This window comes from Erithacus rubecula (assembly GCF_903797595.1).
Source record: "Erithacus rubecula genome assembly, chromosome: 5".
NCBI lineage: Eukaryota > Metazoa > Chordata > Aves > Passeriformes > Muscicapidae > Erithacus > Erithacus rubecula.
The window spans coordinates 7,513,984-7,537,687 of NC_136687.1; the positions used below are offsets into that span (position 1 = coordinate 7,513,984).

The following is a 23,704-nucleotide window of genomic DNA, read 5'->3' on the forward strand; positions in this document are numbered from 1 at the left end:
CTTAGCTCTTGTCAGACGCAGCTGGTGAAAAATGGAGTGTCTGGTCATCTTTGTTGGAATAAGTAGTGGTGCCAAGTAATGTTCCTGTTGTAAGTTGGAATACTTGATGGCAGTATGATAGGACTGTTTTGTGAGTGGTGAGGGAAAAGCATGGATTGGATAGTTGCAGACTGCAGACTTCTCTTCACCTAACTCTTAAGTACTTACCCCATTCATTTCTTCTTCTCGCCTCCCTGTGCTGTAAAAAACACAAAGCATTCTGTGCATGCTTAAACTCCATGCACAGGATTTTAGAATTAAATTGAATTATTTAAAGTGGTTCAAATCTGTCATTGTGTTCAGTTTTCTTCTATAGATGCAAATATGTAACTTGTTAAGAACATAGAGAAGTTGTGATGAAGCTTATCTGGAGTCTGGGTGCCTACAGGATGTAAATGGAATTAAGATTTTGGACTCACAAGTTGAAGCGAAATTGTAAAGTCCTAAATCAGTTTGCTCCTCAGGTGTGCAGGTATCCTAGTCCTGAAGGTACACAGGAGCTCAGTCCTAGAAGTGTAGAAATAAGGGACTGGACTGTGTTGTCTGAGATTTAAAGTAGTTCTCTAAACCTGAGCCAGTTGAGGTTCTTTTTGATTAAGATAATGGTAACTGGTAAATACTTCTAGGAAAATGAAAACTGTTGCTTATTCTCTCTCTCTCTCTTGGTTTTTTTTTTTTTTTCTTTTTTGTCACAAATATTCCAAAATTAAAGGCTTTGTGAAAGAGATCCATACCAGCTTTACCAACGATTGGAACAGCAAGCTAGGGAATATGTGCTTGAAATGAAAGTTCGTCTGCTCAGACACCTGTCCCTGGGATCTAAGGTTGCATCAACACTGGCAACAGAAGGGCCACCCCAGGCACAGCAGTTCATCTCTCTCCTACTTGAAGAGTACAGTGCACTCTGTCAGGCAGCCTGTACAATCAGCGCCTTCCTAGTTACTCTGGTAAGACTGAATAAACTGCCTTTGTGCTCCTGCTTGCCAGGGCTGATGCTGACAGAGTTGTTTCTGGGCTTTTTCAGGTGTCTTCTGTGGCTGTTATTTGTAAGGTTGTTTTTGTGTTCATCCTTAGGGACAGGGAGATTGTGAAAATACAGTTAAATATTCAGAAGTGTGGAGTCTCTTACAGTGGCTTGATGAAATTATTTTTTTTCCACAAAGTAAAAGGCAGGATGTTGTTTGTGGCACTGACTGTGAAACAAATCTTTAAGCAGACTTGCAAAATATTAGATATCCTAATGTGGAAAACACTTCTCTGTTAATCTTTTATGGTCTCTTGACAACTATGATTGTGACAGCAACTTCTGTGTGTAGCACTTATGTTGCTTCCGTGTTCAACTTCTCACTCACTATCTGGGAAGAGTTTGTGTTGCCTCAGACTTAATCTGCAATGTAATTTATTATTTCTAAAGTTCTTCCTTAAATGCTGTTTTTGTCAACTGGTTATGATGTTAGACATGGGATTACATTTCTGTGTATAAAATAGGCAGTAACCTCTAAAAATTTGCTCTTGGGTAACTGTCCATTGGGTGAGTAATACCCTAAACAAGTTCTGTAATTCTGTTTGTTTAAGGTCTTAGAGGGTTGTTAATCTTGTTATTAATTCTTTCTTGTGTGTCTTTGATTACTGTCTTTATCCTGTCCTTCCCTTTTCTTGTGTAAGCTTTGTGCAAGGAGATAAAAAAAAAAGGTGGCTTAAAATGGGGAATTTGGATTTTATTGCCAGTTAGGTGAAAGTGATTGGATGGGTAAAGAGAGGGGAAAAAAAGATGGAACATACACTGTGATGGCCATAGGTGAGGATCTAAAGTGGAGAGGAAGCAAGGTTTCATTAGAGGTAGGTCTGGCAATAAAATTGAATTGGCTAAGCAGGAAGATGTTTCTTGTAAGAAACTTGAGCATATCAGATGGGTTTTTTTTGTTGTCAGTGCTCTGTATTTGCTGCTGTCTGTATTATCTTTCCTGGGCTTTATCACTTAGATACAGATGTGAGGTCACTGCTATCTCCTGTTTACTGGCTGCTTTTAACAGTCATTAAGTTTCTAACAAGGTGCTTGAGAGAAGGTTGCTCTTGAGGTTGATTTGTGTTGCAGTTTGTTCAGCTGTAAAGTGAATGGTTTGCAGTGCCCCTTAGCTTTCTTAAAGTACATCTACCAATAATAAACCCATTAGTGCCAGAATTACACAGCCGAACAGAAAATAACCATTTTATACCTTTTTCCTGGCAATTACTGTAAACTAGTGGTCATGAAAGCTAGTAGGTATAGGAGATGGAAATAATGGCCATGAGAAAACAGAAGATGCTTGAACTCCCCAGTCAACCCCTTTCCTGACAAAATTAAAAGTAAAATAAAATTCTTCTCCGCTTTTAAAAATAAAACGTAAGAAAACACAAAATATGCCTTATCTTTCTGGTCTTTTTCCTTCTGCATCCCAGTCAGTACTGAAAACATCTTTCTACCAAGCTGTGACCTTGAGAAACTGAAATGTGAGAATGTTGGATGCTGTCTCTTGTCATAGATTTCTTAGATTTATTGAATAACTTTTTTATTAAATGGAGTCATATGTCAGAGCTTTCAGTACAGGTAGCAGGGTTACTAGTTTTTTCAGTGTGCATGGATGTTTCCTCTCAAGATACCAGTACACTATAGAAGAAGCAATCTTTTCAGTTCAAACATGTAACAGGCAGCCAAGATCTCTAAACTTAGTACTGCCTTTCATTTAAGGATGAAAGCTTTGCATGTAGTGTACTGTAGAAAGGTATATAATGCCTTGAACCTCCACCTGTAAGAAACTGATTTCTCAATGAAATTTTGAACAGTTGTCCTTTCTTTCAAAGGAATCCTTCTGTTTTCAACATCAGGAGCTAAAGCTTTGTGCCCTACCAGTGCAGGGCATGAAAACTTTTACTGACAGCAATTGGGAAAGACTCTGGTCAGTACAGAAAGGCCCTCAAGCATACAGCATACAGACTAGAGAAAAAAATTTGCTTGATATTTCTTTGTGAGAATGACCTCATAAACCATAATCTGCACAAACTGATACACAAGTTTGTAGATAAGTGTTGATTGTTTTGTTCACAGGGTGATAGGAAAATTCCTTAAGAAATCAACCTCAGTGAACCTTGAGAAATTAACATTTTATAGAAATTTAAAATATTTTGAAGACATGATACTCAAAATTTACAAGTACACATGTCTTGTCCAATTAAAAAAAACCCCACCACCCACTATTTTTAATAGTAATACTTGGAACTTAATTGTTTTTTTTAAAATGCTAATAGTCTTGTCTCCAGGTCTGATACAAATGTGTTTGGTTGGGTTATTTTTTAACCCACTGTTATTAACAAAACTTCAAAATTTCAGAGTATAATGGTGTTTCTGGGTGCTTGGGGTTATAGTGCTTAAGGCCTATTTGCTGATCTGAGAGGCAGAATGCCTGCATGTAATTCTGCTGTGTGGGTGAGTCCTGGTATAGAAAGCCTGCATACTGCTGGCTATGTGTAGGAAAACTTGCTGCCTTGAAAAGTATATTATATGTGTTTTGAATTCTTGTGTTTTAATGATAATAGTTTTAAAGTTTAGCTCTTTAAATCACATACAATTATGTGTTAAATAACCTCAAATACAAAAATGTTCTGCTTACTAGAGAAGTAAGCTGTTGGTCTCATCTGTTTAGAGAACTTAATTATTTAAGCTGTAGTTGAGGTGAACTCTTTCTTTGATTTTATGACAGTTTGAAATAAAGATTGTTGGTTAACATTGCATATGTGTCTTGTACTAGGTAAGTTCAAAAAACTGAAAAATAATAATAAATAGTCAATTGTTTGACAAGACAATCTGAGAATTACAGGTTCAGATCATCAAATGTGTCTTTTGGTGAAGAAATGAATGGAAGCTTCAAATAATGTAGGCTTTTTTTTTTTTTAATTAACTGGTTTTTTCTTAAGTTCATGACAATTTTGAAGGAATCATGCTATGGTTATTGAAGTCATTAAAAATTGCTTCAATTCTGAGTGTTTGGGTATTAAAACTGCATAAAATCTGAGCTTTTCATACAGCCTGTAGGTTGGACATCAGACTTCTAAAAAAATTCTTGCCATGTACAAAATTTTGCATTTCTTCCTTAACCCTGGTTTATTTCTGGTTGTTTTATCATTATAGGAAAATGAACATTTGAAGAAATTTCAGGTGACATGGGAATTGCACAACAAGCATCTGTTTGAAAATCTGGTATTTTCTGAGCCACTCCTGCAGAATAGCTTGCCAACACTGGTGTCACAGCTAAGGTAGAATATAACTTTCGTTTTGTGGTTTCAAGAAGAAATGAATACCCATGTTTGCAACCTCAGCATTAAAAAAAATGTGCTGCTGCAATCTAATTGGTAAAAATCTTTGTGGATCTCTCTTGAAAAGTCTTGTTGATTGAGCAGGCTGCTGTCATGACTTGCTCGTCAGAAGAATTACAACCCTCATTTGCTTAGTTGTAGGTTACCCAGTAAAATGACAACATCCTGTGTAAATACTGATGGTATGACTAAATAGTACTGTTTTCAATTATCAGACATTGCTGCTGTTTTTACAGCTCTATAAGCAAATTAAAGCCTCATTAACTTCTACTTTCCATAGTGCACAGAACTGAATTTGGAGTTTTAAGCCATCTTTTCATTGGAGAAACCCCCTTGCTGTGTGCTTGTAGTTCTCATGACTTTAAAGCTCCTGAGGCATTAAATTGTGTATTTTGTTAGTAGGGTTGCTCTGCTTGTAATTTGTGTTTGACCTCTTAGTCTTGTTTGTGATGAAGATACGTTTATCATCTGTGTACACGTGTTTTAAAGGTATTGTCTTGGGTAGCTTTCCATGGTGCCAGAGAGTTTGACTAATTCTGTTACAAGATACACTGCACATAGTGAATAAAAAAAGAAAGTATTTTAAGTCCTCCTTTTGCTAGTAGATACTAGAAAGGAAAAAAGAAGAGACAAAGAAGTTGAATTGTTGCCAGGCTCAGCAAGAAGACTGAGGTCCCTCATAAGTTACACGATTTGTGTAGATGAAACTGGTATTGAAAGCCTTTCTCCCCCTGCCCCAACAGGTTATTTTGTTGCTGTGTTCAACAGCAACAGTTTAATTGTGTATTTTTCCAGTGATCTGTGGCTTCTTTTTCTGTGACTATCCTTCATCATGCTTTTTGATGAGGCCTTTCTGTGTCTCTTTAATCCAGCAGTCCTGACTTTATATTGCCTTTATCTGCAGAGATGAGAATGGTCTTGGTGAACTTTATGGTTATTTCTTAGCAAAAGCATTTTTCATTTCATTCACCTGTTCTGTGCTACTGCAATTAAAGTCAGAGCAACAGAAGTTGTTTTTCTGCTGTCACTGGGGTGACAACCACCTTCAAATCTTACAAATAGAATGGAATCAGAATCTCTTTCTTCAGGAGTTTCTTTTCCAGTGCATTTGTGTTTGCTAGGTAGTTTATGTGAAATAGCATTGAACTTATGGTTTTACCTAGTTTGATTGACATGAATCATTTTTTGATAGGAAAGATTCAGCACAAGCTTCCCATTTCTAGATTACATAGTGTATGTCTGGGTTTTTTGTTTTTTTATTTTTTATAGACATAGATTTTATTTGTATTCATGGAACTCTTAGGATTTTATTGCTGAGTTCTCTCTGTCTTAAAGTGACAGAATTTGATTTCTCTGGGAAGCATATGTTTCTGACATCCACTGGAAATTTGTGGAGAAATGTTCCATCACAGAATCCTCATATGGAAAAGCAGGAATCAGTCTGGCCCTCTGGACAATTGATCAACTTATGTGCAGTAGAGAAAGTAGTGCCAGAGGCTCTTTAGAAAAGAGCATTGGCCTCAATATTTTCTCTTCCTGAAGAGAAATATGAAATGGCATTTTGACACCTCAGCTTCACTTAGATTTTGGGTATTTGTTCTTTCTTTCATCCTTTATTTAAAACACTACATTTTTTGTCTATCTCTGGCTTTTTCAAACTATGTAGTTAGAGTTCTGTGGTTAGTTCCAAGGATGCTTATCAGATGTCAGACTAGAATTGGTGTTCACATAGGGAGGTTTAAACAGCAATCTTTTGAAGATGGAGTTTGCTTAGCTAGTACAAGATCAGCTGTGTCAGTCAGTATTCCACAGCTGACAGGGGACATCTGCTGGGGTAAACTACCAGGATCTTAATGTGTTGGAGCTTATTTGGCTCCAGAGTCAGCATCTGTGGCTTGTTTAGGAGGCAGCTCAGCTGCACAGTCTGCAGACCAGCTGTAGGGGCTGCCCATGGCTTAGCAAGAGTCAGTCTGCAGGACTTCTGGGTCAGACACAGCATTTCATAAGGATGTGTTTTCATAATGAGTAGTTGAGGAAATCCAGTCCTTTCAAAGGTAAGTGGGTAGTACTTCCTGATGAATGTGTCAATATGAAGAGTTTCTTAGAGGTTAAATAGTATTGATTGGGTTAAGTGCTTGTGATTACATGCAGCTTCTGATATGCCTTCTGCATTCACCACACTGCTTTATTGGGATGTGGTGACCAATGAAGTGATATCTGGGGCTTCTCTGTCCCCTTTACTTCCCAATATGGGATAGGACAGTGGTGAGGATATTTGTAGAGCTTAGGTTAAATGCCATTGTCCAAAAAGTTGTGTTCCTGATCAAAATACGTAGGCACACAGTTTGCCAATAGGTATTACTTGGAAGTCTCAGTTACTTTAAAGTGAGCAATTATTGTAAAATTTTATGCATGTATTATCCTTTTTATTATTTTTTTTATTGCAGTCAAGGAGCATACTCTACCTCTGTTTAGAGGACTGAAATAATAACAAAATTGTTGCTTTATACTTGCATTGGGGATTGTAAGAAAATTTACTAGAATCAAGTTAGCATTACTCAGAGTTACAATAAAAATTAAAGTGTAAATGCTGTTGCATTGCAAATACGAATTTTTAAAAATTGAGTTATTTTGCTTCTAACCTGAGCATATTTTTAAAAATATTTTGTGCACAACTACTGTGTGAAAGAGTAGTAGTAGTCGGGAGCAGTTATGAGGACAAACTGCTGGTTTTTATATAATAGGGATATGATTTTCACATAATTACATAATACTAGAAACAGAGGTTCCAAAAAAAGTAGTAAATTGTGGTCTGGTAACAGGAGTTGACAGTGTTTGCCCTAATACTTGGGAGGTCTTGTATCCTAAAGGCACTGTATCCCTTGAAACTTCTTTTTGTACTCTTCAACCCATGGACAGCCCAAGTTTTAATGTGCAGAGTTGCTTGTGCATCCTTCTTAAGTGGTTGTGTTGCAGGTTCTGGGCAAAAACAGTGAAGAAAATCTGAATTTATTGGCAAATTCACGCTATCAGCTGTAACCTGGTACTTACTGAGTTGTCTGCTTGCTCAGCTCTTCATTAATTAATTGCCAAGTTGAAATTAAGGGCTTAGTTCTTTGCCAGGTGCCAGGACTATGTGGTTCTGAGGCTGAGTTGACATCCTATTGCAATGAAAATCTAACAAACCTCTCTGAACTGCTGGAACTGGAAAAATGCCATGTTTTGAGATGCTTCAATTTTGTTTTTTTGGTCCTTTGATTTGCTGCACAACCTCTATGACTAATTAATTATCACACAGTTTAATTACTGAGTAGAAAAATGTTGTAAAGCTTGAGTTTATTTGTGTCAATTGACAGGTCATTACAATTCAGTGTGGTTTAAACACGTATTACTGAGTAGAATTTTGTCTTGTTATTTATAAAGTCAATGTATTGTGAGTTGGCATATTTACTTAAGAAGCATTATTCTGTGCAAAGATGCAGCAGTGGGAAGGGAGGTAAGTCTGTCTCCTGTTTCCGGGGCTCCTCACAGAGACAGTCAGCAGTGACTGGCATACCCATGTTTTGAATTCCATGCTACTCAAGTGATTGTAGATTACTGCTTGTGTCTCACTTGCCTCATTCTACAGCACATTTCCCACCTGGAACTCCAACTCATCTAGTAATTTTTTAGCACTGGTCGTGAGAGTTCTGCTTAACAAGCTTCTGGCATTATTTTTGTTATGTAGCTCTGCAGAGGATAATCAACACATATATTTAGCCCATAGAATTTGAAAGGATAAATATATCAAGCAACAAAATTTGAACAAACAAGTTTGTCATCTGGCTGTTCGTGGAAAGAGGCTCTAGCAATGTGACACTTCCCACATTCTTGCTATTGTTGGTTACAGAAGATTGGAATAAGCAGGGTTTGAACAGTTTTTGGAAAACTACTAAAAATACACAATTTTTGTGTTACAAAAAGCTTAGTTGGCCTAGGTGTGTGAATAATCACATTTTCACAACATTCTTTTTGGCTGGCAGAACTTAAAAGCATGATTTTTCAGTGAAATGTCTCTTCCATAACAAGTGCTGTTTGAACTTTTAGGCTTGGAACAACACAAGATTCCTGTAGTGAAGATATGTATAGTACCTTGCTACAAAGGTATCATCAGCTGGAACAGGAAATGGGCCAAGTTGCTGAAGCATGGCTTGAATGCCAGAAAAGAATAGATGATTATGTTGATGAACAGGTAAGAGTTATGCAAACAGTCTCAAGACTGATTATGTAGGAGCAGCCCATGCAGGACTGTGCCTTCAGTGAATAATAATTTTTTTGGGTTTTTTTATCCAGGGTGTTGAAACAAGAAAATGTAACTTTTTTCATTCATGTTAGTCATTCACAATAGAAAAGCATTAACTTACCAAGACTTAGTGGTGATTTTGTATGATGGCATATTTAAATTGTTGAAGCAGATTGTTGTGTTCTTGTTTAGAGATGGTCTTTGAACATTTTATAATTATGTTAGCCAGTAAATGAGCCACTGGAAATAAAAATAACCCATTCCACAAAACCCTCTAAGCTTCCAAAATAATGAATGTGCTAAATGAAATTCAGAGGAAGAGGTAGCTTTTAAAAATTATGGCATGTGCCACAGTGTGATGATGATCATTGTGCAGTTGTCAAAATGGGAACTGCAGCTTGTCTCAATGCTTAAATATTTGGACCTCTGAAGCAGTCCTTTAATCAAGTATATCAAGCTTATTCTTCTGAATTTGTGCTATGTTTCAGGAAATAATCATGTTATTGTGCTGACTCCTACATTGCTGAGAGCTTAATTTTCAGAAAAATAGCTGGGTTTTTTTGTAAGTGGTTGTTTATACTCTTCAAAAATTTCTCCTGTGGCTTTTGTCTCATGCTCAAAAAGCTTAATTTTTTTAAAACACCTTATGAAAAGAGTGAAAATCCAGTTAGTTCAATCTAGAAGAAAAAATGTCGTGGAAATAACTGAAGATAAAGAATTTTATAGAACTTTCCTTCTGTTTTGAAGTTTTATGAGCAATAGGAATATGGAGAACTAGTTTGAGATTAAGTAATGCTAAGTTCCTTCTATAGAGGACAAGCATACTTTAGTCTTATGATACACTGTAAATGTCCTTTAGAAGTTGTTCCCTGTCTTGAAGATTTATATGAACTTTTACCATTAATTCCAGTGCCTTAATGATGGAGACAGGATATAACTAATTTTATTTTTAGAGTTAGCACTATATTTGGGGACTGCATCTGTGAGCTTTGAGTTAAAAAGTTTTCTCTCAGTCTGGCTGCTTTTGTGTACCTATATATTTGATTGCAGTGGAGTAAAATGTCATCATCTCACATTTTATGCTATTAGAGGTCATCTTTCCCATGGTGTCAGGGTGTCATGGCTGTCTGATATTGCCTCTTTAGTAAGAAAGGAGTCCACTGCCACCATTCAGCTAATTTTTTTTAATGGCATTTCTGTGGAGTCATATTTTATTTGGTTTCTGACTGTTTGTTCTGCACCACTTGATAATCAGCTCTTAACTGACTTTTCTGTATTTCTTTTTATCAAGTGACCATCCAGCTGCTACAAGTCCTGTCTTGTAGCATTTTTTTAATTTGCTCAGTGAAGCCAGTATCCTGTACAAACAGGCACTCTTCTCCCAGTTGGGTCAATTTAATGTGATGACTTATTTCCTAATGGCCAAAAGTGGGGGGGGGGAGGGGGGCATGTAGGGGAAACAATTGTAAAACTTTAACCATCAAATTTTAAAGAAGATACTGATATTTATATTGATATTAATTTGTAGGAAAAAGCATTTTCACAGTCGTGCCTGAAACCCTATGTTGGTGATAACCTGTGGTTATACTCTTTTGACCAAAAATTATTCAGTATAACCATCATACCTGAATTTGCAGTGCTATTTTTCTCAACAAGGTAGAAATCAGAAAACCTTGCTACTATAGAAACTGTGGATCTTAACAGTGAATGCATGTTTATTAGTAGCTTGCTTCTTGGCTCAACAAAATTGTGAGGTTTTATTGGTAGTGTTTGAAAGGTTAAAAAGCAAAGGAGATTTAGAATGGTTCTCATTTATATATTATGGAACTATACCCAAAACAAGGCATCAGCAAAGATAAGGAATGAACCCTCTTCTACAGTATGTTATGTTGCTTGTTGGTAAAAAAAGAGAATAGCTCTTGCAAGCAATACAAATATTAATTATTTAAGACAGTGTAAGATAGCTGTGTCATGCACAGACATAACTTAATACACTGCTGGACCATGTTTGTATACTGGGATAAAGTTTAGAATAAGGAATTGTCTATGTCAGTGCCTGTATTAATCATGTTAAATCTGAGGCAAATCTTTGGAGGATCTTGAGTACAGAAGAGTTTTCAGTGTATGCAGCCTGTACATCCTGATCCTAATTTCTTTACCAGACTTAGACTACATTTACCTGAGGAGGTCCTGAGTTATTTCAACAGGTAGTGGCTAGACAGTCATGTGTGCTTTGTGCCAAAGGGTGTTTTTTTCCTTTTTTCTTTTTTTTTTTTTTTTTTTCTTTTTTCAAACTGAAAAGCTTTTGTCCAGGCAGAGCTTCTTGCTTGTCTCTCCATATTAATGTGTGATTTAAATTTTTTTTTACACTCCTGGTCAACTTAATAGACAAAATAGCATGGGCATAAATTGTTTTTTGTCTTTATGGTGGCTGTGTAGATAATTGAAGCAGTTGGTATTTTTGTGTGCTGAGAATTTGTGATAGGAGGAATTATTTTTATTATTTCTAGTGAAATAGTCTAAGAAAATTAATTCACACATGAAATTTGGGAAGCTCAATGTGCAATTTACATTTGATCCAGACTTTAAAATTTGGAAGGAACATGCATCCTGTGATATATGTATGGACATCAGTTTTCACAGATGATGTAATGTTATGTTTCTGCTCTGACCAAACTGTTGGCTTCATTTCATGATTAGATCTATTTCAGAATGGAAAAGTACTTGTTCACTTGTCTTTTGCTTGTCTGATGGAGCTGAAAAACTTCTTAGCCTCAAATAAATAGGAAGGAAGGAAGAGGGTGGTAGTGGCCATCTCTTCTCCATTGGGCAGCAGTAATAGCATATTCAGTCCAGATGCACAAGACTGAAGTGTAAATTTTTTCTTCTGATGGCATTTGGATTTATATCTCACTCCTTAGGAGATGTAATTTGTATTGCAGCTGCTTTACCCTTTTGAAATGACTATTCACTGGGGAAAAGAAAGGAGGGAGAGAAGTGGGTCTCTATTATTTATGGAATCAATAACTTAAAATGCTCATAGATGTGGAGTATTGGAAAGGCTGCAAAGGTGGAAATAGGAAAACTTGAGTGTCAGCTCCTGTTCCTGTTAGTGCTCAGGTACCAGGGCTTATCCCATGCTGTTTGCTGTGGAGTTTCTTGGCAGGCTTGGGTAGGCAGCTCCCAGTTAATGCACTGGCTGTTTTAAATGTCATTCTCTGGCATTACAAGTCTTCTCTTACAAAGTGTAGTGAATGGAGGTGGCTGACTTGGATGCTGAGGGTTCAGGTGTCAGGGCACCCAAACCAGTGAGTATTGCTGGATTTAAATATAGCTCAAGGGTTTTCAGGAGCTGATGGTTCATCCAGGATGGAATTTCTGATGTTGCTTGCCACAGACTCTGCAGTACCTTTCAGAGTGTCTGAGAAATTGTATGAGTGATTTAAGAATATTTCATGGGTACCTTTTTTTCTTAATTTTTTTTAAACACAAATGGACATGGTAAACTCAGTTTTTGGTGTTAGTGTTCTCACTGGAGCAAAATTTTTTTACCTAACACTGCTTCAGATCCCCAGCTTAAAATTTCGTCTTCCTAAGTTAAATAATGATAATAGCAATAATTTACTTAGCTTACTTTTTATCAAGTATGAATTTCTGGAGGCATGCTTTTGAAGATAAAAATAATGTTGTTAATAGTGTAACCTACTGGTCTTTGGCTCACTAGCCAAATTTATGAAGCAATTTTTTTATATTATATAAGATGATAAATTATTATGATGATTGTAATTTAGATAACTAAAAAAAGTGCTGTAAAAGATAACCCAGGTAGCTGTTTTTCCTCACTGATTAAGTAATGCTGTTAGGATGTTTTAAGATACAACAGGAGGAGTTTTGTTCTTGCATTTTGTTGTGTTACAGTTCATGAAAGCTTTTTTTTTCCTCAGTGTCAATTTATTTACTAAATCAGAAAAATATCATTTGTGTACAAAAATTTATGGACTCTACATGCATTAATGGCGTTATGATTTGAGAGGCAAATAATTGTATTTTTCCAGCCTTAGATAAATCAAGGGGCATGAAAGACTGAGGAATACATCGTGTTTGTCTAGGTCACTACTTTTGATTCTTTTGACTCTTTGGCTGATCAGTTCCACATGAAGAACTTTAGAGTTTACACTTGAGCCTGCATTGAGACCTTGCCATAAGTCCAGTATCTCTAGATTTTAATGGATTGTAGTGAATTGGAGTTGTTGAGTATTTAATACCAATTGCTGTTTATTGAAAGTATTATGAAACTATTTAATGAAAATAAATATTTAACATAAGGAGTAACAGTGGAAAAATGCAAGTGGAAAATACAAGGGAAAAAATCATGTAAATAAATATAAAATCTTTTGTCTATGTGACTCAAACTATTAGAAAATAAACCACATTTCATATTCACTAAGTGTATAATTACTTGCAAACTAGTATAGCTAAGCTAGATTTAATGAAGCAGACCAATTGACAACAAAGTAGGTTTTCTATTGTTAAATCAATGAGTTTTCCTCAAATTCTGTTTTAGATGGCAATGAAAACAAAACAACGCATGCTAAAGGAAGACTGGGAATTTTTTAAACAGAGGCGTTTTATTGAAGAGCAGGTAGGATTTTGTTTTCATACCATTCTAAGTTATACTAATGCTACACATGTATTTGTAAGATGCAAAAATAGGTACAGTATGTTGTACTACTTCTGTGCAATCTAATTCTGCAACTATGCCAGGCACGAAATTTGATCAGCTAAAATACAGAAAAGTGAGATCCAAGAAGAGCAGGTACAAGTATGTAATCTCATTTACTGCAAGGTAAAACATAAACACTGTCATCTTAGGACCAAATGCCAGGTGTTGAAAATCTTTGTGCAAAAAAACCCCAAAATACAGGGGAATTTTTGTTGCCTTAGGTTAGGATCCAAAACAGTCAATACATCGAGTGTGGAGCTGTCTGGAGGTACATGGTATGGAATATTGTGCTCAAGAGTTTAACTTATGCCTATGTGTCTGCAGGAGTATGAGCCTCAGTATCAGGACAGGTGATTCCACCTGCTGAGATCCAGAGATAGCTCCTGCATCTGTTTTTGGGGGAAAGGGCTGAGCAGAACTGTGTTCCTTTTTTTAAGCTGTAACCAGAGAGGGGCCAGTAGAAATTTCTACCTTATTGTAAAACTGCTGTTTAAGACTCAGTACTCTTTCCTGCAGCCTAGAAGTGTTCAAGTGTGCATCATGCTTTCCATAAGAGTACAGTGGGCTTCGGCTAGAGTCAACTCTGGATGGAGAACCTCTCCGTTCCTGTACCAGTATGCAGAAAGAAACACTAGTCATGAGCCAGAGAGAGTATGATAGTACATTTTAATAAACTTAAACTTAAGCTTAAATTGGCAATGTCTCAAAGCAGTCATCAGTAAGTACTTTTTCCTATAAGGAACATAAGCCTGTGTTAACCATGTCTTCAGAACATCTGGTATACAGGTCTCCTCAGAGGACTTGAGGAAGAATCCTATTTTTCCTTGATCCTAATTGGCCTTAAGTGAGCTGTAAGACCATGGCTGCTTAGGTAAGGATCAGGTCTGGGTGTCTATAGAAGTGGGAGCTTAGGCACATCCTTGTTTAACCTAAGGCTTGTAGGTATCTAATGAAATTAGGTGCTTTCGGGATTAGGCCTCTGCCAGGTGGAGATTATTTGGATTGTATTTTTTCAGTAATGCAGTCGAGTCCTGTTTTGGGCAGCTACTCTTGACTCTATATTTGTAGCTACCAAATTAGTCCTATTTTTTTTTTTTATTTTCAAGTTAAGGGTCAGTTTGCTTTCTCCATTTGTCAGCAGTGTCCTTTTGTGCATATCATGAAACAAGACAAAAATTGCTCAAGTTCAGAATGCATCAGCAGAGATAGCATGCAAGATGTACGTATGAATGAGTCAAGGAGATGTACTTGTCCACTTTCCTATTTCATAGTAAAGACATACTGTATTTGAAGAGTATTGATGCCAAATGTTTGTCATTTTAACTTTGCACTTCATTTTTTTGTGATCAAAATGCCACCATAATGAAATTATTCTGAATTACACTGTTTTAAAATTATTTTTCCCAAAAACCCCTTTTTGGTTATGTAGCTTGTCATTATGTGCCATTGAATTTTTAACGGGAAGACTTGCACTACTAAAACACTGCCTTTTACCATTTACTTCAGCTTAATAACAAGAAAGCACTATCTGGGGAGAACAACTTCACAGACACAATGAGACATATGCTGTCATCACGTTTGAGCATGCCTGACTGTCCCAACTGTAATTATAGAAGAAGGTGAGCCGATGTTTTTAGTATGAAATCATAATAAATCATTACTTTCCTGTTCAAGGAAAAAAGAAATACATTATTGGAACAAAGAGTGTGGTTATTTTAAGTAAATACTGGTTAAACAAGGTCATAAAAATCTGTAATTTCCTTCTTGAACAGATGTACTTGTGATGACTGCAGCCTTTCACACATTCTAACGTGTGGCATCATGGATTCTCCCATAACGGATGATATCCACATTAACCAGTTACCACTGCAAATTGATTCTGCTCCGGATTATTTATCTGAGATCCGCCCACCCAGCATGTCTTCAGCGAGCTCAGGGTCGGGTTCCAGCTCACCTATCACAATTCAGCAACATCCCAGACTCATCCTTGCAGATAATGGTTCTGCACCAACTTTGTAAGTTCCTTTTTCTGTTTTAAATTTTTTATAGTGAATCGAACTTAGGCAGACAAATGACATTTGCAGGCTATCATTATGTAATGCTAGTTTTGCTTCAGAAAGTTCTTTAATAATGGTACTGTATTCAGCTGGCCACAACTCCAGCTGTACGTTGTGTAAACATACATGTATTAAAAAAGATGCTGTCAAATCTCTGAAGATTTCTGAGCATACTGTGTTGCCAGTTTTGCTAGAAGTTTTTATAGTGTGTGGTTTTCTGCTTTGCAATTACAAGGACATCAGATATTGATCTGCTTTAGAACATCATGTTAAAATGTCACATTTTCCTAAACTGAGCAAGGACACTGGCATTCTTTTCTTTGAAGGTTCATTATTTCATATTTATTTCTTTAGTTCCTAAAAAAGCCTTTATTATATGGCTTTTAGGATTGTTGAACTTGTGTTAATGTCTTGCATCAAAAATTTTTGTCCCTATCAGAATGATCTGCTCCCCAATTGCTTATACAAGAGTCAAAGTCATTACCAGATTTGATACATTAGACTAATGGTGGACTTCCACCCCCCTTCATAATTCCAGAGAGTTTAAGCTCTTGGTGGGCTGGCTTTTGTACTCAGTATGGGTACAGCTAACCAAGAGTTTCCTCTGTTATGTGATATTCTAAAGAAATATTTAAAAAAAACCCAACTTGAGTTGTGTGGTGGGAACACTGAAATAATGAAATACCTTCTGTAGGTAGAGTCAAGGGAATTTGCTGTGGTGTTCCATGCTTGTATGCTGTGATGAATGAGGATAGTACAGATGTGTGGGATGTTTCTGGTGACTGTCAGTCACTAAGTTCCATTTCCTCTAAACATTTATCTACTACCACCAATGGTTTTATATTTTGTTACAGAGCTGTAGTTTCTGAACCCATTTGGGTAGCACTTGAAAACAGCTACATGTTCTTAAATGTGTTCTTTGCCATTTCCATAAACTCTCACTAATTTTGGTGCTGAAATGTCAAAAATTGTTCAATTTGTCTCTTCAGAAACTAGTTCAGTTGAATCCAAGTATTATTTACTTTAAGAAGCCTATTTTTAGGGAAATACCACTGCTCCTCAGGGAAGTGCCATTTTATGTCTCATATTATCTGCTGTGTTTTGTTTCTTCTTTGCACATTTGAAATATGCCTAATGGTACCATCATGTAATTAAATTTTGGTTCAGTATTTTATGGAATGCAACAAGATAAAAGTGCACAGTTTAAGAGCTCTGGATTATTGTAACAACATGAGCTAACCAATCTTTGCAACACTTCCCTGGAGTGAGTAATTAAACATGCACGTCCTTTTACTATCTGTCTGTAAGGCAAAAAAAAATCCACTAAGTATTTTAGAGCAGATTCTGAGAGGCTTCCAGATGTGGAGTTATCTTCAAACTAATTGCTATTGAGAAATTTAAGAGTTACTGTGATGTGTTCAGTGTTCCCTTTTTACTGGTGTGACATTTAATGTGTGGAAAAACACAAATTTTATGTTATGGGTTTTTCCACTTTGCAGTTTCTGTGAAGACATTGGCATAAGGCTTTTTTTCATCAAATTAAAGGTCATGAATATCCTGGAATTATTAATGCCGTAGATTTTTGGTCAGGAAACAGTGTTTGAAAAATATTTTGCTCAAAACCAGCAGAGAATCTTATTTTCAGTCAAGTCTGTCCTTCAGGCATGTGACTGCTACATTCAGTAGGATTGTATGGCAGGTTTTTTGATTTTACTTGCATGAAAAAGTAAATTCAGTTGAACAACTTGGAAGACCATCCATTGGCTCCTAATTGGAACATTTATACAAGGGCTGCCCTCAACTTTATTTCATCTTGGTATTCTAGCTGCTTGCACTATAACTGTGATTTATCTAAACCTCTTTTCCCCTCAGTGGTAGTGATGATGATGATGTTGCACCATTATCAGCAAAATTTGCTGATATCTACCCACTGAATAATTATGACGATGCAGAGGTTGTAGCCAACATGAATGGAATCCACAGCGAGCTAAACGGCGGCGGCGAAAACATGGCATTGAAAGATGAGGTACAACCTTTAGTGTCCTAGTTTTTTCTGCTTTTTGGATGTGCTCACTGGAGAGATGCTTGTCCTTGTTCATGTCCCCATTAATGTTAATGAGTTAATGTTGTCCAGTCTCCTCAGGTGAGCAGTACTAGCAGCAGTTCCTCAGAAGCAGATGATGAAGAAGCAGATGGGGAGAGCAGTGGTGAACCACCGGGGACTCAAAAGGAGGAAATGTCTCTAGGAAAAAGGGCATTAAGGAAAGATGAAACAAAAATGGATAGTCCACCACCTTCTTACCCCAGTCAGCAGGTACAGTCATCTAAAAGCATCTTCTAGTAGATAAATATCTGAAATGTGGCTGTTGAATGCAAAGACATTTAGATCATCAATTAATTTTTAAACTTAAAATATGAAGTTCTCAGTAGGTAAGTGTGACACCTAAAACAACTGATTGTTACATTGTCTTGTCAAATAATCTTTTAGTCAAAACCTGAAATATGTTAGTTATATTGAAAGTTGCTTCAGGAAAAGGGGAAAAGCTTATTCCTACCTGTATGAATGAGAAACATAAACTAAGAAAAATTTCTGTTTGGAAGATCAACCTGCTTTGCTAAATATTAGTGTTATTTGAAATTAATTAGAGTGGGGAGTGGATGTTATGCATACTTAGTTAACATATATTTCTTTCATATCCTCTTTGAGGATTACCTTTCCCTGTGTCAATCCTGTGTATTTAAATCAGTTGCATGACTTAACATCAGGGGTCTTGGGATGTTTATTTGGTTTGTTTGTTTATTTGTTTTTAATGGTTTAAGATTATGAAGTTCTTGACTCTAAAGTTAACAGACCACCTAGAGAACCATGCCTAGACTATCTGCTCTGCAAGTAGTGATGTTTGGTTTAACAAATGAGCACCAAAGCAAAGTATCCAATGGATTTGCCTTTGGAACCACGTAGATTTCAATCTGAGTTGCCCTGCAATTACAAGACAGGCTCCTAGCTTTGAGAGACTGTCACTTTTATTTCTTCTTATTGCATAAGAGAGTCCATATTGGTGCACCTTTGAGAGCTTAGACAACAATCATCTCCCAGCAGACGTTATCCTCTGGTTAGGACATTTTAGGACCTTCCACTTCCATTATTTTCTAATGTGTTAAGTATTAAACTAATTTCTTTTCAGCAAGTATGTTAAGGGATTTTTCTTTCTATGGCTGACCAATGCCTTAAAAATGACATGGGGTGAGACCTCTGTCAGACTAGTTTGAAACTGGTGAAGAGATTCAGTATTTGTTCTGGAAAATCAAATGAGATTATATAAGTCTGCTTGTCTTAGGGAAGCAAACTAGAATGCAAGATAGCCTTGCCAGATTTAGCCCCTTTTTTTTTTCTTTTCTTAGAGGTATAAGAATAGTGTAGTGTTGTATTTAAGTGATCAATTTCACTGGTACATGTCATGTGGATTTGAGATGTTTTGGCATTACCTCTTGAGTTTGCCACTTTACTCAGTATCTCTGTTTCTCTTGGATTCCTTTTCACTACCCAATTTGTCAGAATTGGGTTTTGAGAGTCTCATGAGTTTGTTTGAAATATTTTTTCTCTCTTCGTTCGTTAGTAAATTAGTGCTGGTTTCTGGATAGTACTATTTTATTATAAAGTTGGGGTTTTTTTTTGCTTTCTTTATACATTAAATTAATTCAGTCGTATTCAGTTTATGAAATCTCTTTTTGTTAAAATATACCTTATGTTAAAAGCTGTAGTGCTGTTAAGTAATAATGATGAGTTACTTGTTTCTGAGAGGAAGGGATATTTAAAACCATCACCTGTCAGTTCTTCTCTAGAAAGCTAATACTTAATCTTAAATTTTTGGGAAAATGTGAACTGCCACATTGGTGGGAAAAAGGAGAAATTGGGAAGTATTCTTGGTATTGCTTCTGGTAAAATTATCTACCAATGAAATGTCAAGTTACAGTGGCAGGAAAAAGTAATGAGCTGAAAGGGAAATGGAGTTCCTCTTTCCCAGGCTCATTTTCTTCTGAAGTCTTGAGTTCTTTTGAGACAAAAGAGACTAATACCTTGAGATCAGTACAAGTTGCTGAAGTGTGGACTTTTCATGGTTGGTGCGATTGTGAAATTTTTATGAGAAATGTCAACTTCACAAGTTTACAGAGTAGTTGAACTTGGAAGGGGCTTGTGCAGATAATCCAGACCAGCCTTCTTAGTGAAAGCAAGATCATCTAGGGAGAGCTGATCAGCACAGTGTCCAGTTGGGTTTTGAGTCCCACCACGAGTGAAGGCTCTAGAACTGCTGCAGATGATATGTTCCAGTGTTCAGCCACTCTCATAAATGGGTGGTTTGAGTGGAATTTCCTGTATTTCAGTCTATGTCCATTTCCTCTATCCTGTCACTGGATATCACTGAGAGGAGCTTGGTGCTGTCTTCTCTGTTCTTCCCTTTCCCATCCAGTCGGGGAACACACACTGGTAAGATCCCACTGAGTCTCCTCTGAGGCTGAGCAGTCCTAGTGCTCTCATTTGCTCCTTGACAGATGCTCCCATCTTTATGGTCCTTCAGTGGTCTGACAGTAGTGTCCATGTCTCTCATACTGGGGACCCTAGAACTGAGCCTGGCACTGGTCTCACCAGTGATGGGCAGAGTGGAAAGATTGTGTCCTTTGACGTGCTGTTTGTGCTCTGCCTAATGCAGCTGAGGACTGCTTCCAATTTTATCAGCTAATTAACTCTTACCACTACTTCCTACACCTATTTTTTTCCATGTGCTTGGAAAATTGTAGCAAATATTAATCTAGTTCTATTTTTTCTTTTATACTGGGGTGATTGCCTAGTAATGATCAAATGCTGTCAAGGTTTGTATCAGTATTTTGTCGTCACTGATAGTGGATGTGAAATCTCTGTATAGAATGAAGTCTCTCAGTTTTTAGGGTATTCTTTTAATGAAGATAAAGATTCTTCACTAGTGCTTTTGCTTCACTATGAGGCTTTTCTATTGGTACTAGAAAAAAAATCAGTGGGTGCTCTGAAAATATTAATTGATGTATGCAAAATGAAATAATTCTACTACTAAGATTTTATGTGTGTTGAGTATATTGAATTTTTAATGGCTTTGTTGGGCTTTTTATAGGCTGACCAAGGTCCAAATGCTTGTGAATGTCACGTTTGCAAACAAGAAGCCTCAGGACTAGCAGTCTCTGCACTTGCAACTGGACGCCTGCCTGCTGGGCACCAGTTTATGAATCCTGAAAAACCTGCACATCCTGCACTTCATCTTTATCCTCACATCCATGGACATATACCATTGCATACGATTCCTCATCTGCCTCGTCCACTTATCCATCCCACCTTGTACACTGCTTCTCCCTTCACACACAATAAGGTAAGCCTGACCAAGGAGATGGATGCATCCCCATGCCAGAAAAAATTCTGTACAGCTGTATAAACCAGCATGATTGAGTATCTGTGAAACAGGAACAGTTGCTTTAAACTGTGGCTTGGTTATAGTATTCCTATAATATTTGATTATATATTCATCGTTCCAAGGAATGGTGAGGGGCAGGGAGTAAGACAGATTCAGAACTACTGGGAGATTTGTACAGAATGGCTGAGGGTATTTCTTTGTCAGGAAGACTGACAATGTCTTCACTGTGATTAGAAAGCCCATTGAGTCAAATGAGTTTTGCATGGTGGAAGCAGTGATGGGACTTTGGTCACTGTAAGAGAACTATTGAATCTTCATTTCAATAATATATTGGAAAGATTTAGTATTCCATTTTGGTAATAGTATTCTGAGATTTGTAGTTAAATTTTTTTTGTGAATTCTTCTTTTTTTGGTTGGGTTTGTTGGGTTTTTTTGAAAAAACGGGCACGGGAGTCTTCATGTTTGTAAAGAATTTTTTGTCGTTCAAGAGGACTTGCATTTCAACAGGTTCTGCTAAATTCTTCTAACCTTAAACTCACAAGTAAGAAATAAGAGAAAGGTGTAGAACAAGAATTGGGATCAAGTGATAGCTTTTCAGGAATATGAGTCAAAACCAAGCATTCCTGTTAATGGGGATGTTGTTTCATGTATGTTTAAAGCAGCTGAACTGTGGGTGCTGCTGAGAAGGGCAAAGCCTTTGTCATTAGATACTTCTTTGTCATCTCCTGGTCTGATCAGTGATCAAGATTGCAAGGAGAATAGAATAATCCACCAAGATGAATCTTACTTGCTCTTTTTGTCCTTCTTAACATCCACTTTGGAGTTTCCTGTCTTGAGTGTCTTCTTTACTTCTGTTGCAGCAGTGTACCAGGGACATCCCATGGCTGTTTTTTTTTAAACCATGTTAAGTGATTCTTTGCACCCATGTATACAAGTTTTCTTTAATGCAGGTTATTCCAGCTCTTCCCACCTTCACCATTAGGCAGATAATGGAAATCCTTCTTTATAAAAAAGCTAGACTAGGTATATAAGTTGTTTATTTGACCATGAGCTTAATGTCTGAAATGCCATTGGACTCAACTGATGTTTTTAATATCTATATCTACAACTGCATAGTTTTTAATTTGCACCAAATCTAGTATAAAAAGAGAACAAACCTGCTTTTCCTTGACCTTTTTAAAGGTGGCAGTAATTGAATATAATGTTTATGTTGCATGAGGTCTCTGGGAGAAAGGTCATTTTAGAATGTGTATAAACAATTTCATCCAGAAGAAATGGGATGAGCCCAAACTTATCTCTATAAAACAAAAAAAAAGTATGTGCTTTGCTTCGCCCCCCCAGTTGATTGTTAAAAGGAAAGGGTGTATTCCTTGCCTGTTAATTTTTACTTAGGAACTACTTAATACTTGAAAGTTAAAAAAGGAAGAAAATAATCAACTTCTGTTTTACGTGTTTTATTTTTTTCTCTTGCCCTTATTTTCAACGCTCAAGTGTTTGTAATCCCTTTTCCACAATTGTCTTCTATGGTAATGATTGTCATATCAGAGAAGATTAGTTTGTTTAGGCAGCTTGTGCTTTGAAAGGTAGTAATTCCTAGCAAGTTCTAAATTCATACAAATACAGCTTTTAGTTATATATTAACACAACTATTCTTTGAGATTTGGGTATTTTGTGTTCATCAGTTAGTTGATACAAAAAGCAATGCTTTGTGAGTGCAAAATATATACATATGTATACAGTTTGTGGGATACATGCATTAATTATCAATTAATCAGTCTTTTTAGCATACTGGGAAATCCTGTCTGTTAAGCTTTTGATAATGCTTTTCCCAGTTAAAACACTGTGATTTGAATATTGCTGTTGGAGTGACTGTGTAAGCAAACAGAATGTTAATGGGGAAAATACTCTTTGTTTTTGTTGTAGGCATTACCACCATCTCCAGTTCAGAACCATACAAACAAGCATCAAGTATTCAATGCATCTCTCCAAGATCATATTTATCCAAGCTGTTTTGGGAGCACTCCAGATTGGAATAGTTCTAAATTTATAAGTCTTTGGGGTTCAGAGGTGATGAATGACAAGAACTGGAATCCTGCTACATTTTTGCCTGACACAATTCCTGGTGAGGGTTTGTTACTACTTCACACTGACTAGTTAAAAGCCTTATGTTTTATGTTCCTTTTCAGGAATGGTGCATTTTATCACCATGGTTTTATAAAATGGGGTTCTGGCAGATTTGTTTCCACTTCTGCTTCAGTTGGACTGAAAATTAAAAAATAAATTCTTACCTCCTGGGGAGAAGATGCTGTAGGGAAACAAATAGCATGCTGGTTTTTGTCCATGGTCACTGTAGAATTATGTTTGTCTTCAGAAGTTAATATTGTAAAGAAATAGCAAGTAAAGGAAAACTTAAATGACTTTTAGACTTCTCCACAAAAGCCTGTCTTATTTCTACAGGGTAGTAAGAGCACTGATAATGAGGCACTCATTGGAGTGGAGGTGTCCTCCTTCTTACAGTGCACACAGATAACTGCATTATCATTCAGAAAGAGAGATATATAAAAAAATATTAGTTTAAGCCAGGAAGCATTTGGAAATCCTAATGGTTAAAGTGAAAGATGAAAAAAAGGAAAATTAGAGAAAAATCATTTCATTCACATCCTAGTAACTACTAAAAAGCTTTTTTTTTTTTTTTTTTTTTTTTTTTAAAATTCAGTTTGTATTAAAAAAGGAGGCTTGGGGGTTTTGTGTGTTGGCTTTCTTTTTCAGACTCCTCTGCTGCTAAGTTATTTGAGCTACTGCTGTGATACTTGAA

General features: G+C 36.6%; 1 protein-coding gene across 2 annotated transcripts in view; it reads left to right on the forward strand.

Annotated features, from left to right (window-relative positions):
- Positions 1 to 23,704, forward strand: part of FAM193A (family with sequence similarity 193 member A) — a 76,652-nt gene that overhangs the window by 38,447 nt on the left and 14,501 nt on the right. Inside the window, exons 6-16 of one of the 2 annotated variants that reach the window (XM_079305851.1) lie at positions 752 to 986; positions 4,205 to 4,329; positions 8,476 to 8,620; positions 13,236 to 13,313; positions 14,533 to 14,613; positions 14,901 to 15,013; positions 15,167 to 15,409; positions 17,324 to 17,477; positions 17,586 to 17,765; positions 20,596 to 20,847; positions 22,813 to 23,011. In XM_079305851.1, coding sequence (XP_079161977.1) covers positions 752 to 986; positions 4,205 to 4,329; positions 8,476 to 8,620; positions 13,236 to 13,313; positions 14,533 to 14,613; positions 14,901 to 15,013; positions 15,167 to 15,409; positions 17,324 to 17,477; positions 17,586 to 17,765; positions 20,596 to 20,847; positions 22,813 to 23,011 — 1,805 coding nt within the window. The remainder of the gene's footprint in view (positions 1 to 751; positions 987 to 4,204; positions 4,330 to 8,475; positions 8,621 to 13,235; positions 13,314 to 14,532; positions 14,614 to 14,900; positions 15,014 to 15,166; positions 15,410 to 17,323; positions 17,478 to 17,585; positions 17,766 to 20,595; positions 20,848 to 22,812; positions 23,012 to 23,704) is intronic. The other variant, XM_079305852.1, reaches the window with a different exon arrangement.